Source organism: Aegilops tauschii, chromosome 4, assembly GCF_002575655.3.
Source record: "Aegilops tauschii subsp. strangulata cultivar AL8/78 chromosome 4, Aet v6.0, whole genome shotgun sequence".
Lineage (NCBI taxonomy): Eukaryota > Viridiplantae > Streptophyta > Magnoliopsida > Poales > Poaceae > Aegilops > Aegilops tauschii.
The window spans coordinates 379,619,830-379,639,439 of record NC_053038.3 but is presented as its reverse complement, the minus strand read 5'-3'; the positions used below and the strand labels follow the sequence as shown (position 1 = coordinate 379,639,439).

The 19,610-nt window shown below is 50.8% G+C and overlaps 1 protein-coding gene across 1 annotated transcript; it reads left to right on the top strand.

Moving 5' to 3' along the window:
* Positions 1 to 2,463: 2,463 nt before the first annotated feature.
* LOC109775151 (transcription factor bHLH30) lies at positions 2,464 to 5,938 on the top strand. The gene is made up of 2 exons (XM_020333911.3): positions 2,464 to 3,611; positions 5,039 to 5,938. Exons 1-2 carry the CDS (start codon positions 2,916 to 2,918, stop codon positions 5,561 to 5,563), a joined length of 1,221 nt encoding a protein of 406 aa, XP_020189500.3. The 5' UTR covers positions 2,464 to 2,915; the 3' UTR covers positions 5,564 to 5,938.
* Positions 5,939 to 19,610: the final 13,672 nt, after the last annotated feature.

Here is a 19,610-nt window from a genome sequence, read left to right as displayed (position 1 = left end):
GGGGGAAAGGGAATGTGGAGAAGTGGCCCATGGCCACGACCGACACCCGTGTCGGCTCCAACTTCCCCCCCGAACCGCATTCCGCCCCCGCTTCGAGGGCCTAGAGCATCAGGAGGCATCGGCCGTTGCCAGAAGCCGGAGAGGATGGGTTGCAGAGCTGTCGCCGTCGCCGCCTGAAGACGCCACCAGGGGATCCACCCGCGAGCCGAGCGCCGCCACCCAGCCGCGAGGGCCCGACTGGGTGGGAGCAACCCACCACCTCCGCTGCCGCGCCGCCCCCCACCAGAGCACCACGGCAAGAGGGCCGCCCGCGACCCGGTCAACCGCGACCCGCGGCGCCGGACGCGACGCCGAAGCGCTGCCGGAAGCACCGCCGCCAACGCGAGCACCGTCCCGCACCACCACCATGCCGCCCGCTGCCCGTTGAACGCCACCATCGCTGGCCTGCTCCGGGGCGCCGCCGCACCCGGCATCCAGCGCCGCGGCCAGCCGCGGGATCTGGCCCGCGCCAAACTCCACGAGAGGGGGACGAAGGGGCCCGCCGCCGCCGGCGACGCCCGGGCTTCGCCCGGCCGCGCCCTTTGGGGCCGGCGAGGGAGGAGGGGGGAGGCAGAGGGGAGCTCGGCGGCGGAGATTTTGGGGCCCTCCCCGGCGCCTCGCGGGTGGCGGCGGGGGAGGGAGGGAGGGACCTCCCACCCATTTGTCAACTTTTTCGTCTACTAATAATCATCAAGTTGCAATAGATAATTAAGCCAAGTCGGAGCTAGCTAGCATGCATCATGAGTGAAACTTCTACTTGGCTATTGACACCTCCCGTTTTCCGCGCGGAAAGGAAAACAGGGAGGAGGCGAAACTAGCTATACATACACACTTATTATATATACTGCTATATACTCCCTCCGTCCTTTAAAGAATGTACTTCCAACTTTGTTGGAGGGTTAGACTATTTTGAAGTTTGACCGAGTTTGTACAAAAATATGTCAATTTTTATGAAACCAAATACGTATATGATGAAAATATATTTTATCATGAATCTAATGCTACTAATTTGATGACATAAATATTTTTATATTATTATATAAAGACGGTCAAACATAAAAAGGTTTGACTTTCCAACAAAGTTGGAAGTACACTCGGACCTCCGTTCGAAAATAGATGACCCGGGAGTATAAATAAACAAAGTTGCTATACGTCGTACAGTGGTCCGTCCATGGCTGGGTGGATCTTCTTCGTGACGACACACACGCGAAACATAAATACACGCAGGCTGGGCAGTGCAGCGCCAGTACTGGCTAGCAAAGCGGGAAGCGCGCATAGACAGAAGCGAGAGGCCGGGGCTCAAACGAGGAATGAATTAATGCGGCGGAGCCATGGCATGATGAGCTCACGTCGGCCGTTCTTGCCTGGACCGGCACTAGTTCCTCGATCGATTCATTCCACTGATCCTACTCTACTGGAGAGCCCCCGCGCGCGCGTAGTCGACCGGCCGATCGATCACGTTGCATGACGCACGTCGCCCGAGGCCACGAGCTGCCGCAGCGCAGATGGATGGCTTTTGGCCGCGATCTCTGATGCCTTCCTCCGGCCGCTCCCTGCACTGCCGCACTGTGCATGCCGACGTACTACGTATACGCCACCGGCCGGCCTGCGCCTGCGTGGACGGACGGGAAGGGGAGGGGAGGAATGCGGCATCAGGGGGTAGGAAGCCGCACCGCTTGTCGGGTTGCCTCGTTCCGCGCCGAGAATTACTAACCCCCAGCAGCAGCAGCAGCAGCAGCAGCCAGCCCAGCGAGCGACATCATCGTGTCGTCGACGCAGGGGCCTGGTGCGCATCATGGCGCCGGCCGGCCCGGGGATCTCATTCCGTCTCCTCATCCTCCGGTCCGGTCCAGTCCAGTCCAGTCCTCCTGGCTATGGCCTCCTCTCTTTAATCATGGGCTAAGATTTGAACTCGATAACCATAGTTGCTAGCTGCGGAGACGAGATGAGTGGTGCATTAGCCTGCGGCTGTTGGCGCGTGGATTCTCTGTTCGCTTCAATCCTGCGCCCACGCGGCCCTGGTCTGAGTACAGTAGCACTAACAAGATTGATTACTGCACTAGCTAGTGTATACAACTATACAAGTGCTAATCGCTGCGGCACCAGAGAGAGAGAGAGAGAGGAAGGGGAGGAGTGTATTCCAAGACACACACACAATGATTGTGTCTCTCGGGGAGGCGGGCGGGAGGAGGCGTGGATTGGTAAAGTGAAGGGGGTGCTGCAGAACATGGGCCTTGACCGACCCATACACATACGCATGGCACATACGTACAAAGGTATACTACTACTACTCTCCTATGTCGTCCCGCTCTCCTTCCATGCAATCTTTTGCCCTCCTCTTTCCCTGCTCTCTTTTTGCCTGGTGTCGATCAGCTCCATTTCCACACCCCACGGCCCCCTTTCTCCTCCTGTCTCCATTACTCCGGCCTAGTTATTATGTTACCCTACTAGCCTTTGCCCCCACAAGGCCATCGAAAGGCGTAGCAGCCAAGTTACACTACCAGGTCAGGTCAGGTCAGGTCTAGAGACCGCGGCCAGCCGGCCGGAGCCTTTTCTCTTCCTCTCTCCTCCCTCTCTCTGTGTGTGAGAGAGAGGGAGAGAGGAATCAGGGGGAGGAGGAGGTGGCCATAATTCTTGCGAGCTCGGGCAAGATCATAAGGGAAAGACAAAAAGGCCGAAAGGCAAATCATGCTGCCACATGCCACACCCTATACAAAAGCTAGCCCTAGACACACCAGCAGAAGCATCCATCTCACTCGATCGCCCACGCAAACTTACACCACACCACCATAGCTAGACTAGAACCAGAACTAGATCGATCCCGCACAAACGGCTTCGATCGTGCTGCCAGCTCCTCCGGATCGATCGATCGGTCGATGGGTGCTCACGGAGATCGCCGCCGCCACCGCCGCGAAGAGGTGGGGGTGCTACTGGACGAAGAGGAGGAGGAGCTCGAGCACCACGCCAGGGCTTGCGGTGGCGCCACGAGTGGGCTGGTGGATCAAGAATTGGGTGGCTGCCAAGAAGGTGGAGGGGGCATGGTGTTTGAAGCGAGCAGTAGCGTGGGGAGCGTGAGTGCGACCATGGGCCCGCCCCCGATCATGTGCTGGCCGCCGCCGGCCCCGTCGCTGTCGCCGCAGGAGCCACTCCACGGCGCGATCCACCACCACCACAACATAGGCATCGGCGGCCAGGGCCCCTTCTTCCCGTTGCTGCCGCCGCTGCCTCCGCAGCCTCCTCCTCCGCCGCCCTTCTTAGCCGACTTCTACGCCCGGCGCGCGCTCCAGTTCGCCTACGACCACTCGGGCGGCGCGTCGTCCTCGTCCGATCCGCTCGGCTTCGGCGCCGGGCTCTACATGGGGCACCACGGCTCCCCCGTCCACGGGATGATGATGCCGCCGCCCTTCGGGGCGTCGCCTTTCGGCGACTTCGGCCGGATGACCGCGCAGGAGATCATGGACGCCAAGGCGCTGGCCGCGTCCAAGAGCCACAGCGAGGCCGAGCGTCGCCGCCGCGAGCGCATCAACTCGCACCTGGCCCGCCTCCGCAGCCTCCTCCCCAACACAACCAAGGTACTGGCTCTGGCTGCATAATAGTGCACCACATATAAATTCATGCATGCAATGCATATCTCCAACTCTAGCATGCATATCTGCAATTCTTTCTGCACAGTGCACTGCATATAGCGAACCCAAAACATGTGTGTGCATGCGCGCGAACTCCAACACTCCATTGCTGGCTGGCTCCCCGGCCATTCCATTTCAGCATATTCTATGGTAAGGAGTGAGCTACTAGGAGACAAGGGGAGGGAGGTGAGCCGCCTAGTTGACGCGGAAAAGAGAGACCAGGAAGGAAACAAAAAGCTTGCGACTCGAGAGTTACTGCTGGGCGATGGCCTCTCCGAGGAGAGACAAGCGCGAGAGCTCGTGTCAGGTACACACACTCACAGAGCGCCGGCAGCAAAGATGAGAAAAGCTGACTGTCTCGAGATCCTGCTGGTTACCGCCCTACTCCCAAGAATTCTAGCCCCAGATCCTTCTACATACCTTTTAGCTAGCTAGCTAGCTCTTCCAAACCATACGAGTTATCCTATGCAACTGAGTATGATTAACAGTACTCTTTCATCTTTACCGGAGCGAGTACTCTTCCAAACCATACGAGTTATCCTATGCAACTGAGTATGATTAATAGTAGCATGGAGCGAGTCGGTTTTAGATTTGCACCTCAAAGTCTTTACGGTCAAAAGGCAGCAATGCAATGCGTTGTTACTAATCTGATGACTGTTCTAGTAGTGTTTGGTTCAAAAGTTTTTTGGTTTCTGGATGCTAGATTAGACAGCTTATAATGACATGACATACTCCTACTACTAGCCCGTAATCCATGGATAACACGCACGCATCCTCCGGCTAGTGCATGCTGCACGTATAAGCCCCGCCCCAGGAGCACTGCACCGGCTAGCTAAGAAGGATTTGACCACGGGCGTGATAACGGAACAAGCATAAAGAATGCGGGTGCAGAGTGGTGATCGATGGTTTGGTGCCCCACTAAACCCCAAAAGGAAGAAACACAGATCGCTTGTGGAAGCGTGCATGCGAGCACCACCACCAGCAGGCAGGGCAGGGCAGGCGAGCCATGCACTAGCCATTTTTTGTGTATTGATTACGCGCGCGCTGTTATGCTTGTGCTCCCCTCGCTCCTGGTAGGAGGAGAGTGGAGGGGGAGACGTCGAGTGAGTCCCACGCTCGTCGGCTAGGAGACATGCATTCCACGGCACGAAGCCCTCCTTTTCCCCTGCATGCGTACGCCCCATCCATCATTCCCCCCAGCCTACCCCTTGCATGCATCATCCTCCTCCCATCATGCATGGTAGCTAGCGAGCTGTTTTTTTAACTAGTACTAATCAACTACTGGCAGCTCGCCCGCCGCCGTGCGCGCGTGCGTGCGTGCGTCCACTTTCCTTGTGATTTACTCCATGCATGCATGAATGTTTGGTGCGCAGACGGACAAGGCATCACTGCTGGCGGAGGTGATCCAGCACGTCAAGGAGCTCAAGCGGCAGACGTCGGAGATCCGGGAGGAGGCGTGCCCGCTCCCAACCGAGGCCGACGAGCTCACTGTCGACGCCTCCAGCGACGAGGACGGCCGCCTCCTCGTGCGCGCCTCGCTCTGCTGCGACGACCGCCCCGACCTCCTGCCGGACCTCATCCGCGCGCTCAAGGCGCTCCGCCTGCGCGCGCTCAAGGCCGAGATCACCACCCTCGGCGGCCGCGTCAAGAACGTGCTCGTCGTCACCGAGGACGACAGCATCGCGTGCGACGGGGACCAGCAGGACGAGGACGGCGGGATGCAGGCGCCCATGTCACCGCAGCACGCCGTCGCGTCCATCCAGGAGGCGCTCAGGGCGGTCATGGAGCGCACGTCGTCGTCGTCCGGTGCCGAGGACTCCGGGGGCTCCGCCAGCGGCGGGCTCAAGCGGCAGCGCACCACCAGCCTCTCGGCGATCCTAGAGAACAGGTCCATCTAGGCTAATTAACATCCACGTACGTACGGACGTGATGATCTATCTATCAGCTGATGTGCAAAACGGAACGGAACGAAACGAAACGAAACGGAAGGAAACAACAGTAAAACACAACGTACATGCACCACAGTATCCCATAGTTGATGACAGTAATACCGTTCAACTAGCTAGCTTAGCTACTAGTTTTGGGTCATAATATCTTCTCCAGAGTGTTGCTGTTTTTCACCTCTTCTCGTCTAGGTTTCTCCCCATTGATTTATATACTAGTGTTTTCTTTTGTTTGTGTGGTGTGTGTATCGATATCTCTGCATGTGATCGATCTCGGCGGTCAGTACAAGCTTCTCTTTTCTCTCCTTGCTGGAGTTTAACATTTTAAAACAGTTTTGCTAGAACTCATCTAGATGAGATATAGTTTGGTCTCATTCACCTTTTATAGCCATTGGATGTGATGTTATAAGATGCGTGTGTGCTGACGTGGGTTGTACCTATTTTTGTTTTCAAGGTGAATGAGACCAAATTATATCTCATCTAAATAAGTTCTAGGCACATATACATTCAACTTCTCAGACTGCCAACGTTTTCAACTTGCAGATACCACTAGAATGCATGTTTATTACTCCCATCGATCTATATTACTTGTCGCTCAAATAGATTTATCTAGACGTATTTCAGTGATACATCTGTTTGATCGACAAGTAATATGGATTGGAGGGAGTAACTGATTTGACATGTAAGTATGGACTCATTATGTCTTACATCGTCTGTACGAGACAGTATTGCACGGTTATATAATTTAAGTGTCATACTCGTGTACTACACATTAATGCATGTTCCAGAAGAGATACTATGAATGTCCTGTTTGCACCTATATACGATCAATGTTTATACATGCACCATATGCACCCAGTTCACAAAAAGTGATGTTTTGGACAGTGTCTCATGTCAAATATTTAAAACTCTGATCACCAGTATTGTTGTGAATACTTAGATTGAACTTGAAATCATACGCATATATTCGTTGTGCATATATTGCAGTTAAAACTAGTCGTAATTACATTTTGAGGACAGTGTTAATGTCCAAAACGTCACCTTTTCATTAACAAGAGGGAGTATCATTTTCTTGCTGGATCATCAAGGAATGTTAATCCCTTCAGACCATTTCAAATCAGTAGTTTTCATCACCTAAAATGGTTTTAGACGAGTCCTACAAAGGTGGTTTAAGATGGATTGGCTCCCTTCAGACCATTTCAACTCAGTAGTTTTCATCACCTAAAATGGTTTTAGACGAGAACTACAAAGGTGGTTTAAGATGGATTGGCTTCTACTATGTGGCATCTAACGGCATCATTTTGTATGTGTTGAATAACTGCATCATTTTTCAAAAGCTATAGAACATAAAGTATTGTTTTTAAATCTCGATGTTACCAAGGAAAAGACTAAAAAAGCCTGGTCTGAAATTACAGAAGAAAAGCATTTAACAAAATCAAATTCAGTTAACTATTTTAATTTCTTCAATTTTTTATTTTTAGAAAATGTATGTTTTTATATATTTTCTCAACTCCTTGTCCCCGAATTGTCTCAAAATTAATTTTCGCTTCTATTTGGAACATTTCCATTTCAAGATTTGGGATTTGTTTTTCTCTCCCCAAAATCTATTCATATTTATTGATATTCCTGAGATTTTTAGATGAGGTAGAGGTGATAGGGTAGACTCATAGATCTGATTTGAGTTGGTCAAACCACTTTGGAATGGTCTTAATTAGGAGTATTCTAGTGGTTTTTGAGTGTGACGGAACAATTTGTCTGTTTTACATTTTATTATGGGTGTATTGTGCGCTCAGCCATACTAGAGGGGTACGTGAACACTTTTTTTTTTTGCATTTTTCTTTCGTACTCTCTCCGTTTCAGAATAATTGAAGTTCCAAGTTTGCCATAAGTCAGACTTCATTAAGTTTGACCAAGTTTACATAGAACTATATCAACATATACAACACCAAATTTGCTTCGTTAGATTCATTATGATATATATTTTCATATTATATGCATTTGATAGTGTAAATCTTTGCAAAAAGTTCTATAGACTTAGTCAAACTTAAAAAAGTTTGACTTAAGACAATCCTAGAACTTCAATTATTTCAGAACTAAGGGAAAATACTGCTTTGGCAAACTGCCATTATACATTGCACTTTGTAGATCTACTCATTGTGATTTACTCTCTCTGTGTGTGTGGTAGTGGTGGTGGTGGTGGGTGGGGGGGGGGGGGGGGTCGTACGTGTGGGCGTGTGTGTGTGAATTTGTTGTAGCAACATTTTCTTTAGGAATCAGAAGGAGCAGTGCCTTTTCATATAGAAACAAAGGGTGAACATAATGTACAAGGTGGCACACGTTTTCGGGGGATATGTGGCAAAACCCAAAGGAACTAAAAGTTACATATGCAACTTAGACAATGCCCATATGGGCATGGCTGGCACCCAAGAATGTCCCCTCGCATTACTTGATGTCCTCCAGCATTGCCACCTCATGGTGAGTCATGCAACGGCCCATGAATACTCGTTTGTTCCTCTCTTTCCAAATGTTCCAAATGGTGTAGATGAGCCTGCCACTTCGATGTTTACGAATCTCTTTTGACTTTTTTCGATTAACTCGCCCACTAGTTTGAAGCACTGCCAGGCTCAAGCAGAAAAATAGACGTCGAAAGATCCTCATTTGTCTAGGTTCCATACCACGACACATAAGGGGCAATCTTGCACAAGTGAGTCGCAGATTCCGGCGTGTGGAGGCACAGTTGGCACGTCGGGTCGTGCAACTAGCCCTAGAGTGGAAGCTTGTCTGCGGTGAGAATTCTGCCATGCAGGACAAGAGAGGCAAATAACTTGCATTTTATTGGCTCAGCGTGCGCGGACAAGATTTTGGCTGATTAGAACCTGGGGTGAGAGTCGTGGAACTGAACCGCATAGACTTATGCCGAAGAGCATGAACCATTGATAGTCATGTTCAAAGATATGGCTCCTCTTGGTTTGGTTAAGGTGAACCCTAACTGGTCTACTCCCATAGGGTGACATACTCCCCCGGCTGCTACAAGGACTAGAGCCTAGCCACTGCTCTGATCCAGTTTTCACCGGATATCTCATGCTGCACCGTCGTGTTCTTCTTGGAAGCAATATTGAAGATCTTGAGGGAAAGAGACTTGAGGGGCCCCTTTTGCTCTAGTTATATAATGTAAGAAGAGTGCCTTGTGGCCGTCTACAATAGTGATGGTGGTGCACGCCAGATAAAGATCCATGTCTTCCAGGTTGCATGGGAGTTGGGTTCCCACCCATGGCATGTCCGGATCCGTCCATTGTAACTAGGGCCAACGGAGCCGCAAGCACAGACAAATATCTCAATATCCACAATCCTGAGATCTCCTGAATGTTCTGGCCCGCACACTAACTTCCAGTTTAGCCACGAGTGTCCTCCTGAAGTTGTTCATGGTCCTCCTTGTGCCAGATGAAGTCTCACCTGATTTTATCGAATTTCCTTGGGATCCATTTTGGGGGGCTGAGGGAGTCATGGACTAAGGGGTCCTCGGGGCGACGACCCATTGTGCATGGGCCGAACTGGTGGAGCCGTACTATGGCAGGAGATATATGAAGCCGTGGTGTGCCCTCCAAGTCAAGAAGGCGGAAGATCTCTTTTATTCCTTATTGTAATCTATCTCCGGTAACCCTAATCCTATCGGTGTCTATATAAACCGAGGGTTGTAGTCATTAGAGGCATAGCTATCTTCATCCCCCGTAGCCTAGGGTTTAGCTCATGCTGATCTCGAGGTAGATCTACTCTGTAAACAACGTTATACAATCAATACAATCAAGCAGGACGTAGGGTTTTACCTCTTTGAGAGGGCCCGAACCTGGGTAAACACTGTGTTCGTCATTCCTTGTACCCATTGATCCTAGATCCACAGCTCGGGACCCCCTAACCCGAGGTCTGCCGGTTTTGACACCGACATTGGTGCTTTCATTGAGAGTTCCGCCGTTAGATCACCGGAAGGATCGATGGCTCGCTTAGTCCTTGGAGAGGACATCAGTCCCATGGATCTCTTCGTCCCTGGACAACTCATCGCTTTTGGCAGCATCGTGCTGCACGTTGATTCGACCGGCCGTCTTGACCAGGTCGACAACTTCGCTCCCGAACACCGGATTCGATTCAGCAATCTGGAGTACGTCACTAACGCGCGGGGGATTTGGTTTCCACCGGATTCACCACCCCCGCAGGCCTTGTCGCGCCTGCTCCGACATACACCTTTGATTCGATCTGTGAATCGGCCCCAGTCCACCAAACGGCTTCAAGCCAGGAATGACTCCCTGAGAGAGGGGCCTTACCCCGTCGTCAACCAAACTCACATCGGTGGAGGATTTATCCCCGACCCTCGAGGCAGAACCAAAGGCCAGAGGCCATGATTCGATCTCGGCCGAGCTCCTCCCCCACAACACCCTGCCGGCCTCGAGCCCGCACCCTGAGTCGGCGAATAGCGGCCAGGGGTCACCCCCGACCCAAAACGACCCTACCTTAAACGTTGGCGTGGAAGGTGCACAGGAGGGTCAAAGCATACCCTATTTTCCAAGGACAATCTGGTGCCCCTCGAGGTTTCGGTACCGAATCCTGAAGATAGGTCCGTTCGGGACCAAGGATCAGTTGAGTCACAGACTGACCTCCGCTCCGTCGCCACAAAATCTGGCCTTGAGCCCTCAAGTCCGACAACCCTCGATATGTTGAAGAGGCGCTAGACCAATTCAGAAAATGACTATCCAGGAGAACCTGCCCTCCGCCTTCAATCACCGACCCTTCGAGGCGTTCGACAGGGAATTTTGCACCCCCACCACCCATTTGGTAGCAACTATCGATGATTTAACCGATATGTTAGACTATAATTCGGAGAATGTCGAATACATGGACGAGGAAGACGTGGCCACAGCTAATGTTGAGGTCGGTCCCCCCGTCACGGGCCGCTGGTCGGCCACATCCACCTATGACATACATGGTGGAAACCTAAAAGGATGGCAACGGCACTCCTGACGAGCCTCCCAAATGCCAAAAACAGCGCCGCCGATCAAAACCACGTCGAAGCCACGCAAGCAACGTAGACTTGGTGGAGAATGGCACCGTAAATAATATGGATGACCTCGCCGGATACGCAGCCAACGAGCATCATCAGGATGACCCCGCGGGGTAGGAGGACCCGCTCAATCTGGAAAGCCACAAAGACTCCGAGGATAGCAACTACCTCCCACTCTCTGAAGAGGAGGCCAGTCTCGGGGAGGACGATTTTATCATCCCTGAAGACCCTCTGGAGCAAGAATAGTTCAAGCGAAGGCTTTTAGCCACCTCCCTCAGCATAAAGAAGCAAAAACGCAAAATAAGGGCTGAACAAGTGATGTCTGCTACGCAACTTTATCCTTGTAGACGTTGTTGGGCCTCCAAGTGCAGAGTTTTGTAGGACAGTAGCAAATTTCCCTCAAGTGGATGACCTAAGGTTTATTAATCCGTGGGAGGCGTAGAATGAAGATGGTCTCTCTCAAACAACCCTGCAACCAAATAACAAAGAGTCTCTTGTGTCCCTAACACACCCAATACAATGGTAAATTGTATAGGTGCACTAGTTCGGCGAAGAGATGGTGATACAAGTGCAATATGGATGGTAGATATAGGTTTTTGTAATCTGAAAATATAAAAAGAGCAAGGTAGCAAGCGATAAAAGTGAGCGTAAACGGTATTGCAATGCTTGGAAACAAGGCCTAGGGTTCATACTTTCACTAGTGCAAGTTCTCTCAACAATTATAACATAATTAGATCATATAACAATCCCTCAACATGCAACAAAGAGTCACTCCAAGTCACTAATAGCGGAGAACAAACGAAGAGATTATTGTAGGGTACGAGACCACCTCAAAGTTATTCTTTCTGATCAATCTATTGGGCTATTCCTATAAGTGTCACAAACAGCCCTAGAGTTCGTACTAAAATAACACCTTAAGACACACATCAACCAAAACCCTAATGTCACCACAAGTATCCACGGGTTTGATTATACGATATGCATCACACAATCTCAAATTCATCTATTCAAATCAACACAAAGAACTTCAAAGAATGCCCCAAAGTTTCTACCGGAGAGTAAAGACGAAAACGTGTGCCAACCCCTATGCATAAGTTCACAAGGTCACAGAACCCGCAAGTTGATCACCAAAACATACATCAAGTGGATCAAGTGAATATCCCATTGTCACCACGGGTAAGCACATGCAAGATATACATCAAGTGTTCTCAAATCTCTAAAGACTCAATCCGATAAGATAATTCCAAAGGGAAAACTCAATCCATTACAAGAAGGTAGAGGGGAAGAAACACCATATGATTCAACTATAGTAGCAAAGCTCGCGGTACATCAAGATCGTGCCAAATCAAGAACACGAGAGACAGAGAGATCAAACACATAGCTACTGGTACATACCCTCAGCCCCGAGGGTGAACTACTCCCTCCTCGTCTTGGAGACCACCGGGATGATGAAGATGGCCACCGGTGATGATTTCCCCCTCTGGCAGGGTGCCGGAATAGGGTCCCGATTGGTTTTTGGTGTCTACAGAGGCTTGCGGCGGCGGAACTCCCGATCTAGGTTTCTTTTTGGGGGTTTCTGTATTTATAGGAATTTATGGCGTCGGTTTCACGTCAGGGGGGTCCACGAGTCAACGACAAGGACAGAGCACCCTCCCAGGGGGGTAGGGCGCACCCTCCATCCTTGTGGTTGGCTTGGGTCTCTACCAGCCCAACTCTTTTGCTTTGGGGGCTTCTTCTGGTCCATCAAAAATCACCATAAATTTTCAGCTCATTTGGACTCCGTTTGATATTCCTTTTCTACAAAACTCAAAAACAAGGAAAAAACAGAAACTAGCACTGGGCTCTAGGTTAATAGGTTAGTCCCAAAAATCATATAAAGTAGCATATAAATGCATATAAAACATCCAAGATGGGCAATATAATAGCATGGAACAATAAAAAATTATAGATACATTGGAGACGTATCAACAAGACACCCTCAACGACCGATGGACTAAAGTCCTAGCTATCGAAGAGGGGTACGGCCGCGATCAGCCAACCAGGAGTTATCCTAAACGAAGGCTATTTCCCCAGTTGTTCGACGAGGCTACAGAGCCAACACACCCTACGTGTACAAACGCCGAACAGCCAGACCGACCCCCTAGAGGGCGGGACAGGGAAGCTGACGAGACCGAACACCTAGCCGCCCCACCTCACCGTCACGGCAAGGATCAAGTGCGGCCCACTTAAGAGTACGACCTCCGCCAGGACCTAGACGCTCACGGAGGCCGTACCAGGTCCATATATGGACCTAGAGAGGACCTGCCCGCATACCGGGAAGGATACTGCGATCGGTTAAACCGAAACGACAGAGTCCGGGAGCAGCAGCACAGTAGGAGGGCCGAAGACCTACGATGTAGCCCGAGTTCGGGGTGCCGCACCCCCCTGTGCTTTACAGAAAGGGTAATGCAACATCAATTCCCAGAGGGCTTCAAGCATGTGGACATCAAATCATACGTCGGAACTACAGATCCAGCTGTATGGATAGATGATTTTCTCCTCCACATGGCGCGAGGAGACAACCTCCAAGCCATTAAATATTTACCGCTCAAGCTTAAAGGCCCAGCTCGACACTGGCTGAACAGCCTTCCCGAAGACTCTATAGGTTGCTGGGAAGAGCTTGAGGACACTTTTCGAGTAAACTTTCAGGGCACCTATGATCGGCCTCCGGATGCTGACGACCTAAATCACATCACGCAACAACCCAGAGAATCTGCCTGACAATTTTGGAACCGATTCCTGACTAAGAAAAATCAGATCGTTGACTGTCCGGATGCCGAAGCCTTGGCGGCCTTTAAGCATAGTGTCAAGGATGAATGGTTTGTACGGCAGCTCGGCCAGGACAAACCAAGAACTATGGAAGCCCTTACTTCCCTAATGAACCGCTTTTGCACGGGCAAAGACAGTTGGCTTGCTCGCAAGAACACCAACCCAGACACACCCGGTACCTACGAGGTTCGGGACGGAAACGGAAAGCCCCGACGCAGCAAGAATAAACGTCGCCACAACGACGACGAAGGTGAGGATACAACAGTAAATGCCGGATTCCGAAACCAGAAATCCGGAACCCGAAAGGAAGCCCCTAAAGGCAATAGTGATGGCCCGTCCAGACTGGACACAATTCTGGACACACCTTGTCAGATCCACGACATGTCAGAGAATCCCGCCAACCACTCCAACCAAAATTGTTGGGTGATCCAACAGGTCGGCAAACTCACAGCCGAAGACGCGGGCAAAAGCCCATGAAACAAAGACGATGACAAGCCCCGCAGGCTGAATAGTGGAGGCCAGAAACCCTTCCCTTCTGACATCAAGACGGTAAACATGATCTATGCAACTCACATACCGAAGAAGGAAGGGAAGCGAGCACTGCGGGGCGTATACTCCGTCGAGCCAGTAGTGCCAAAGTTCAATCCATGGTCGGCCTGCCCGATCTCGTTCGATCGCAGGGATCATCCCACCAACATACGCCATGGAGGGTCTGCAGCCCTACTCCTAGACCCCATCATCGATGGATTCCACCTCACTAGAGTCCTGATGGACGGAGGGAGCAGCCTCAACCTGATATACGAGGATACCGTGAGGAAAATAGGGATCGATCCATCAAGGATTAAAACCAGTAATACCACCTTCAAGGGGGTCATTCCGGGAGTGGAGGCCCGCTGCACGGGCACCGTGACGCTCGAAGTAGTGAATCGCCGGATAATTTCCGAAGCGAGGACTTGATCTTCGATATCGCACCTTTTCACAGCGGCTATCACGCCCTCCTCGGCCGAACAGCATTCGCCAAATTCAATGCCGTTCCGCATTACGCGTACCTCAAGTTGAAGATGTCTGGTCCTTCGGGCGTCATAACTATCAACGGCAACACAGAACGCTCACTTCGAACCAAAGAGCACACCGTGACCCTAGCGGCTGAAGACCATACCGGCCCATACAGGTTCGGATGCCGACCCGCCGTAAGAGCCGGTGACAATAGTAAACGGGTTCGAACCCGTTCCTGTCATGGGAACCCGCATGCATTCGCCGCAAATAAGGATACTCGCCCCATGTCATGCCCACATTCTTTATGCTCTTCGTGCCTCGTCAGCACAACTTTGCACTCAAAATACCATGGGCAGCCGTGAGGCATACATTAACCCAAAGTACATGTCCGGTTAAATCGAACTACAGAATCGCTTTGTCTTTGGACGACCCGAGGACCAATTCCGAACGCCCCAAAGCTTAAAGCTCCATTGGCAGGGTCCTCTCCCATCAAAGGTCTCATCGAAGGTCCCAATCCCCTCCTGTCAGAAGCAAAGGCACAGACGTGCAACAAGGCACAGTGAAGGCTTCAACTCATGCGTCAAGGCCCTGTGTCAACCTCTTTTCATCTTATAAGTACTGCCTTCGCCGTTCAAATTGTACGGCAAGACGTGGTGAGCTTACGAGAATGAATGAAAATACCCTTTATGGTGTCCGGATATCCGCATCCTGCAACTCGTCGACTCCCTTTCCGATTCTCTCGTCGCTCTTCGAACAACCCGGCATGAAAATATATTAATTAGTCACGAGTTCAATTTATATATCAGCTCAATATCTTCAAGTCCAGCACCGCTTCCCGCTAGGTGTCCGGCGTCTCAGATATTGCATTATATGCATATGTTCCGAACTATGTCTTGGGTCAATAGTTGGGTTACCCGGCTCCTGTGTTTGCCCCTTATGTTCTGCACGTTCGGCTAAGAGGGCAAAGGGAGAACCCCTGTGATTGTACTACTGATCTGCCCGGTCAAGTACCTCATACATCTCCAATGTATCTATAATTGTTGATTGTTCCATGCTATTATATTATCCGTTTTGGATGTTTTATATGCATTAATATGCTATTTTATATGATTTTTGGTACTAACCTATTAACCTAGAGCCCAGTGTTAGTTCCTGTTTTTTCCTTGTTTTAGAGTTTCGCAGAAAAGAAATACCAAACGGAGTCCAAACGGAATGAAACTTTCGCGATGATTTTTCTTGGACCAGAAGGCATCCAGAGGGCTTGGAGTGTATGTCAGGAAAGCCATGAGGCGGCCACAAGGTTGGGAGGCGCGCCTAGGGGGGTAGGGCGCGCCCGCCACCCTTGTGGGCCCCTCGTGACTCCAGCGACCTATTTCTTGTCTATATATATATATATATATTCTCAAATATCCCAAAACCTTCCAGGAGAGCCACGAAACCACTTTTCCACTGCCGCAACCTTTTGTACCTGTGAGATCCCATCTAGGGGCCTTTTCCGGCGTCCTACCGGAGGGGGATTCGATCACAGAGGGCTTCTACATCAACACCATTGCCTCTCCGATGAAGCGTGAGTAGTTTACCACAGGCCTACGGGTCCATAGCTAGTAGCTAGATGGCTTCTTCTCTCTCTTTGATTCTCAATACCATGTTCTCCTCGATGTTCTTGGAGATCTATCCGATGCAATACTCTTTTGCGGTGTGTTTGCCGAGATCCGATGAATTGTGTATTTATGATTAGCCTATCTATGAATATTATTTGAATCTCCTCTGAATTCTTATATGCATGATTTGATATCTTTGCAAGTCTCTTCGAACTATCGATTTGGTTTGGCCAAGTAGATTGGTTTTTCTTGCAATGGGAGAAGTGCTTAGCTTTGGGTTCAATATTGCGGTGCTCGATCCTAGTGACAGAAGGGGAACCGACGCCTATTGTATTGTTGCCATCGAGGATAACAAGATGGGGTTTTCATCATATTGCTTGAGTTTATCTTGCTACATCATGTCATCTTACTTAACGCGCTACTCTGTTCTTATGAACTTAATACTCTAGATGTAGGCAGGACTCGGTCGATGTGTGGAGTAATAGTAGTAGATGCAGGCAGGAGTCGGTCTACTTGATACGGACGTGATGCCTATATTCATGATCATTGCCTTTGATATCGTCATAACTTTGCGCTTTTCTATCAATTGCTCAGCAGTAATTTGTTCACCCACCGTAATATTTTCTATCTTGAGGGAAGCCTCTAGTGAAACCTATGGCCCTCGGGTCTACTTTCCATCATATAAGTTTCCGATCTATAATTTTAGGTTCCTATTTAGTTTCTTTGCAATCTTTTACTTTCCGTTCCATACACCAAAAATACCAAAAATATTACTTTACCATTTATCCATCTATATCAGATCTCACTTTGCAAATAACCGTGAAGGGATTGACAACCCCTTTATCGCGTTGGGTGCAAGTTGGTGTTTGTTTGTGTAGGTATTCGGTGGCTTGTGCGTTGTCTCCTACTGGATTGATACCTTGGTTCTCAAAACTGAGGGAAATACTTACTCTACTTTGCTGCGTCACCCTTTCCTCTTCAAGGGAAAAACCAACGCAAGCTCAAGAGATAGCAGTACCTCAGGAGGAAAAGCCGAAAATGATCGTCATAGTAAGCGCGAATGGGTCTGCGATCCGATGACGAGGCTGGACTCTAAAAATCGTTGGCAATTTCATTGTGTCACATGAAGGGTTCGTCTTAACACAAACCATGTCATCGCAAAGGGCAGGCTTCGACCCCCAAGTACATCACAAATACACCGGGGACTAATCCCTAGTCCACACCATCAAGCTCATAAGGCTAAGTGAAAGCAGAAAAACTGAATAGTCTGATCGCCTGGTTTCGTTCCCGCACTACTGCCTCCAGGCACGAAGACGTTGGGTAAGGGTACCAATGCGGAAACAAAACACCCTTCATGATATTCACTTGGGGGCCGAAGCTAACGACTGGTAGCTTTCAGAACTAAACATACAGCCACACAAGAGTCAAAATTTAATCACTACAATACCAACTAAGTTCGTTGGGCGCATAATAAAGCATAAATCCCACTTGGTACAAACTTGCTACAACTACTCAAGCATTACAATTTTCGAACACTGGCCCTCTATCGCCCGCGCTTCGGTCATCACCTGCGCGAAGTACTGCTCGGGGCGGTGATGCTCCTTCCCCTGGGGCGGAGGACCAGTGGCCATCTCCATTGGATTAATCCTTGGCCAATGAACCATGGTCTTCACGAACGCAAGCCTCGCCCCCTCAAGGCACGCCGAACGCTTCATGGTGTCAATCCGGAGCAGCGCCTCCCGCAGCCTCTGCACAAGGCCAAAGTAGGTGTCCGGAATGGGCTCGGCCGACCACAGACTGACACAGAGGTCCTTCAAGGCCAGCTCGGACATCCGATGCATCTCCATTAGCTGCTTCATTTGATTGATGAGGAGGGGAGGACGCTCAGAGTCCGGAAACTGTGACCAAAAGAGCCATTGTGTGGAGTCCTTGTCGCGGGTGGCATAGTGCCTCGCCGCGGCCGCCGCATTCTTCGGGAGTTCGGCGAAGACGCCTGCACAGCGCCAGACCCTCGTCAGCAGGGCGAATCTGTTGCCTCCGAACACACTCTGCAGTAAATATTTCTTACCATTGGTAATTTGCGCGGCTTGCCGAAGCTCCTCCCGGACACCTCGGGCATCACTCCTCACCTCCTAGAGCTCTTTCTCCGCCTTGGACAGATGGGAGGATTGCTCCTCTGGCCCCTTCTCAAGGGCCTCAAGCTTCTTAGCGGCATCCTGTAGCTCCCCTTGGACCTCGGTCACCCGAGACTCATGCTGCTTAGCAGCACGCTTGGCCTTATCAAGATCGTACACCGCCCTCTCAGCGGTTGTCCTCTTCTCGGCCGCCTCAGCCTCAACTTTCTTCAGGGCCTCCTTTAAACCATTGACCTTGTCGGCAGCAGCTGCAGGATCATTAAGATAAAGGATCAGTAAATGGTTCGGCCCGTCACTATCCGGCAAGTACACATCTTTTACAGAGCTTACCTTGGGCCTCGTCAAGCCGTTTGTTGACAAGGTCCAGCTCTTGATCGGAAAGCTTGAGCTTCCGATCCATCTCCTCTAAGTCTGCGGCGTTAGCAGCCGCGACCATGGAAGATGGCTGTGTTAGCATAAGAAAATGTTGACATTGTTAATCGACCTATCAAATTTGATCCTCTACAGGTCTCTTCGAGGTCCTGGCAGAGTCTCGGGGGCTGCTATGTATGCGGCCTACCTAAACTAAACAACTATAACCACATTATGAGGAAATATCATTACTTGACTTACCTCAAAGCCTGTTAGAAGGCCTTGGACATCGTCGTTCAGTACGGATTGGACAGACCGAACACTCTGCATAACTGCACCCATAAGGGTGCGGTGCCCTTCAACGATGACGGAGTTGCTCAACAACTCCTCTAGCGTATCCGGCCAGTCAACCGCCGCCCATGCGGAGGTGTTCGGTACTGGCATTGGCTCCCGGCCCCCTCCCAGCTGGAAGGAACCTGTGCTGTTGGGGGCCTTGGATGCTCGGGAGTGGTCGTCGGAGGGGGTCCAGATGGCCCGGACTCCTTTCCCTCGCTGGCCAAGAGGGACGTTCCCTCCTGGTCTTCGGTGATCGAGGTGTTGGCCTCGACCATTACGACATCTGCCTCCCCCTCCGTGTTCGGAGGAGGAGGAGTTCTTCGGGACCACACCTCTTCAGCCTCTTCGGGGATCAAAGGAGGCGCGGAGTGCGCCATAGACCCACCGTCCGCTAGCTTGGTGGGCGGAGACGTCCCCTCCGAGATCTGCTTGGTGGGGCGCTCATGTGGGGGACTGCAATTCGGAGGGGTTAACCTTCAACTAGAGTAAACTACTGAAAGCATAATAGCTGAAAATATGGACACCTTACCTGCTGGCAGGGGGCTTAACCCTGGATCCCTTCTTTGGGAGCTCCTTGGATGCCTCGGACTTCTCCTTGTTCGAGCTGTTGGGTATGACCAGCTTGGGCCGGTGTTGTCTCTTTTGGGCCGGGGAAGGTTGGACCTCCTCGGCGTCCTCGGACGTCGGCCTCTTTTTGGAGTGCGAAGATGCACTCTCCTCTTCGT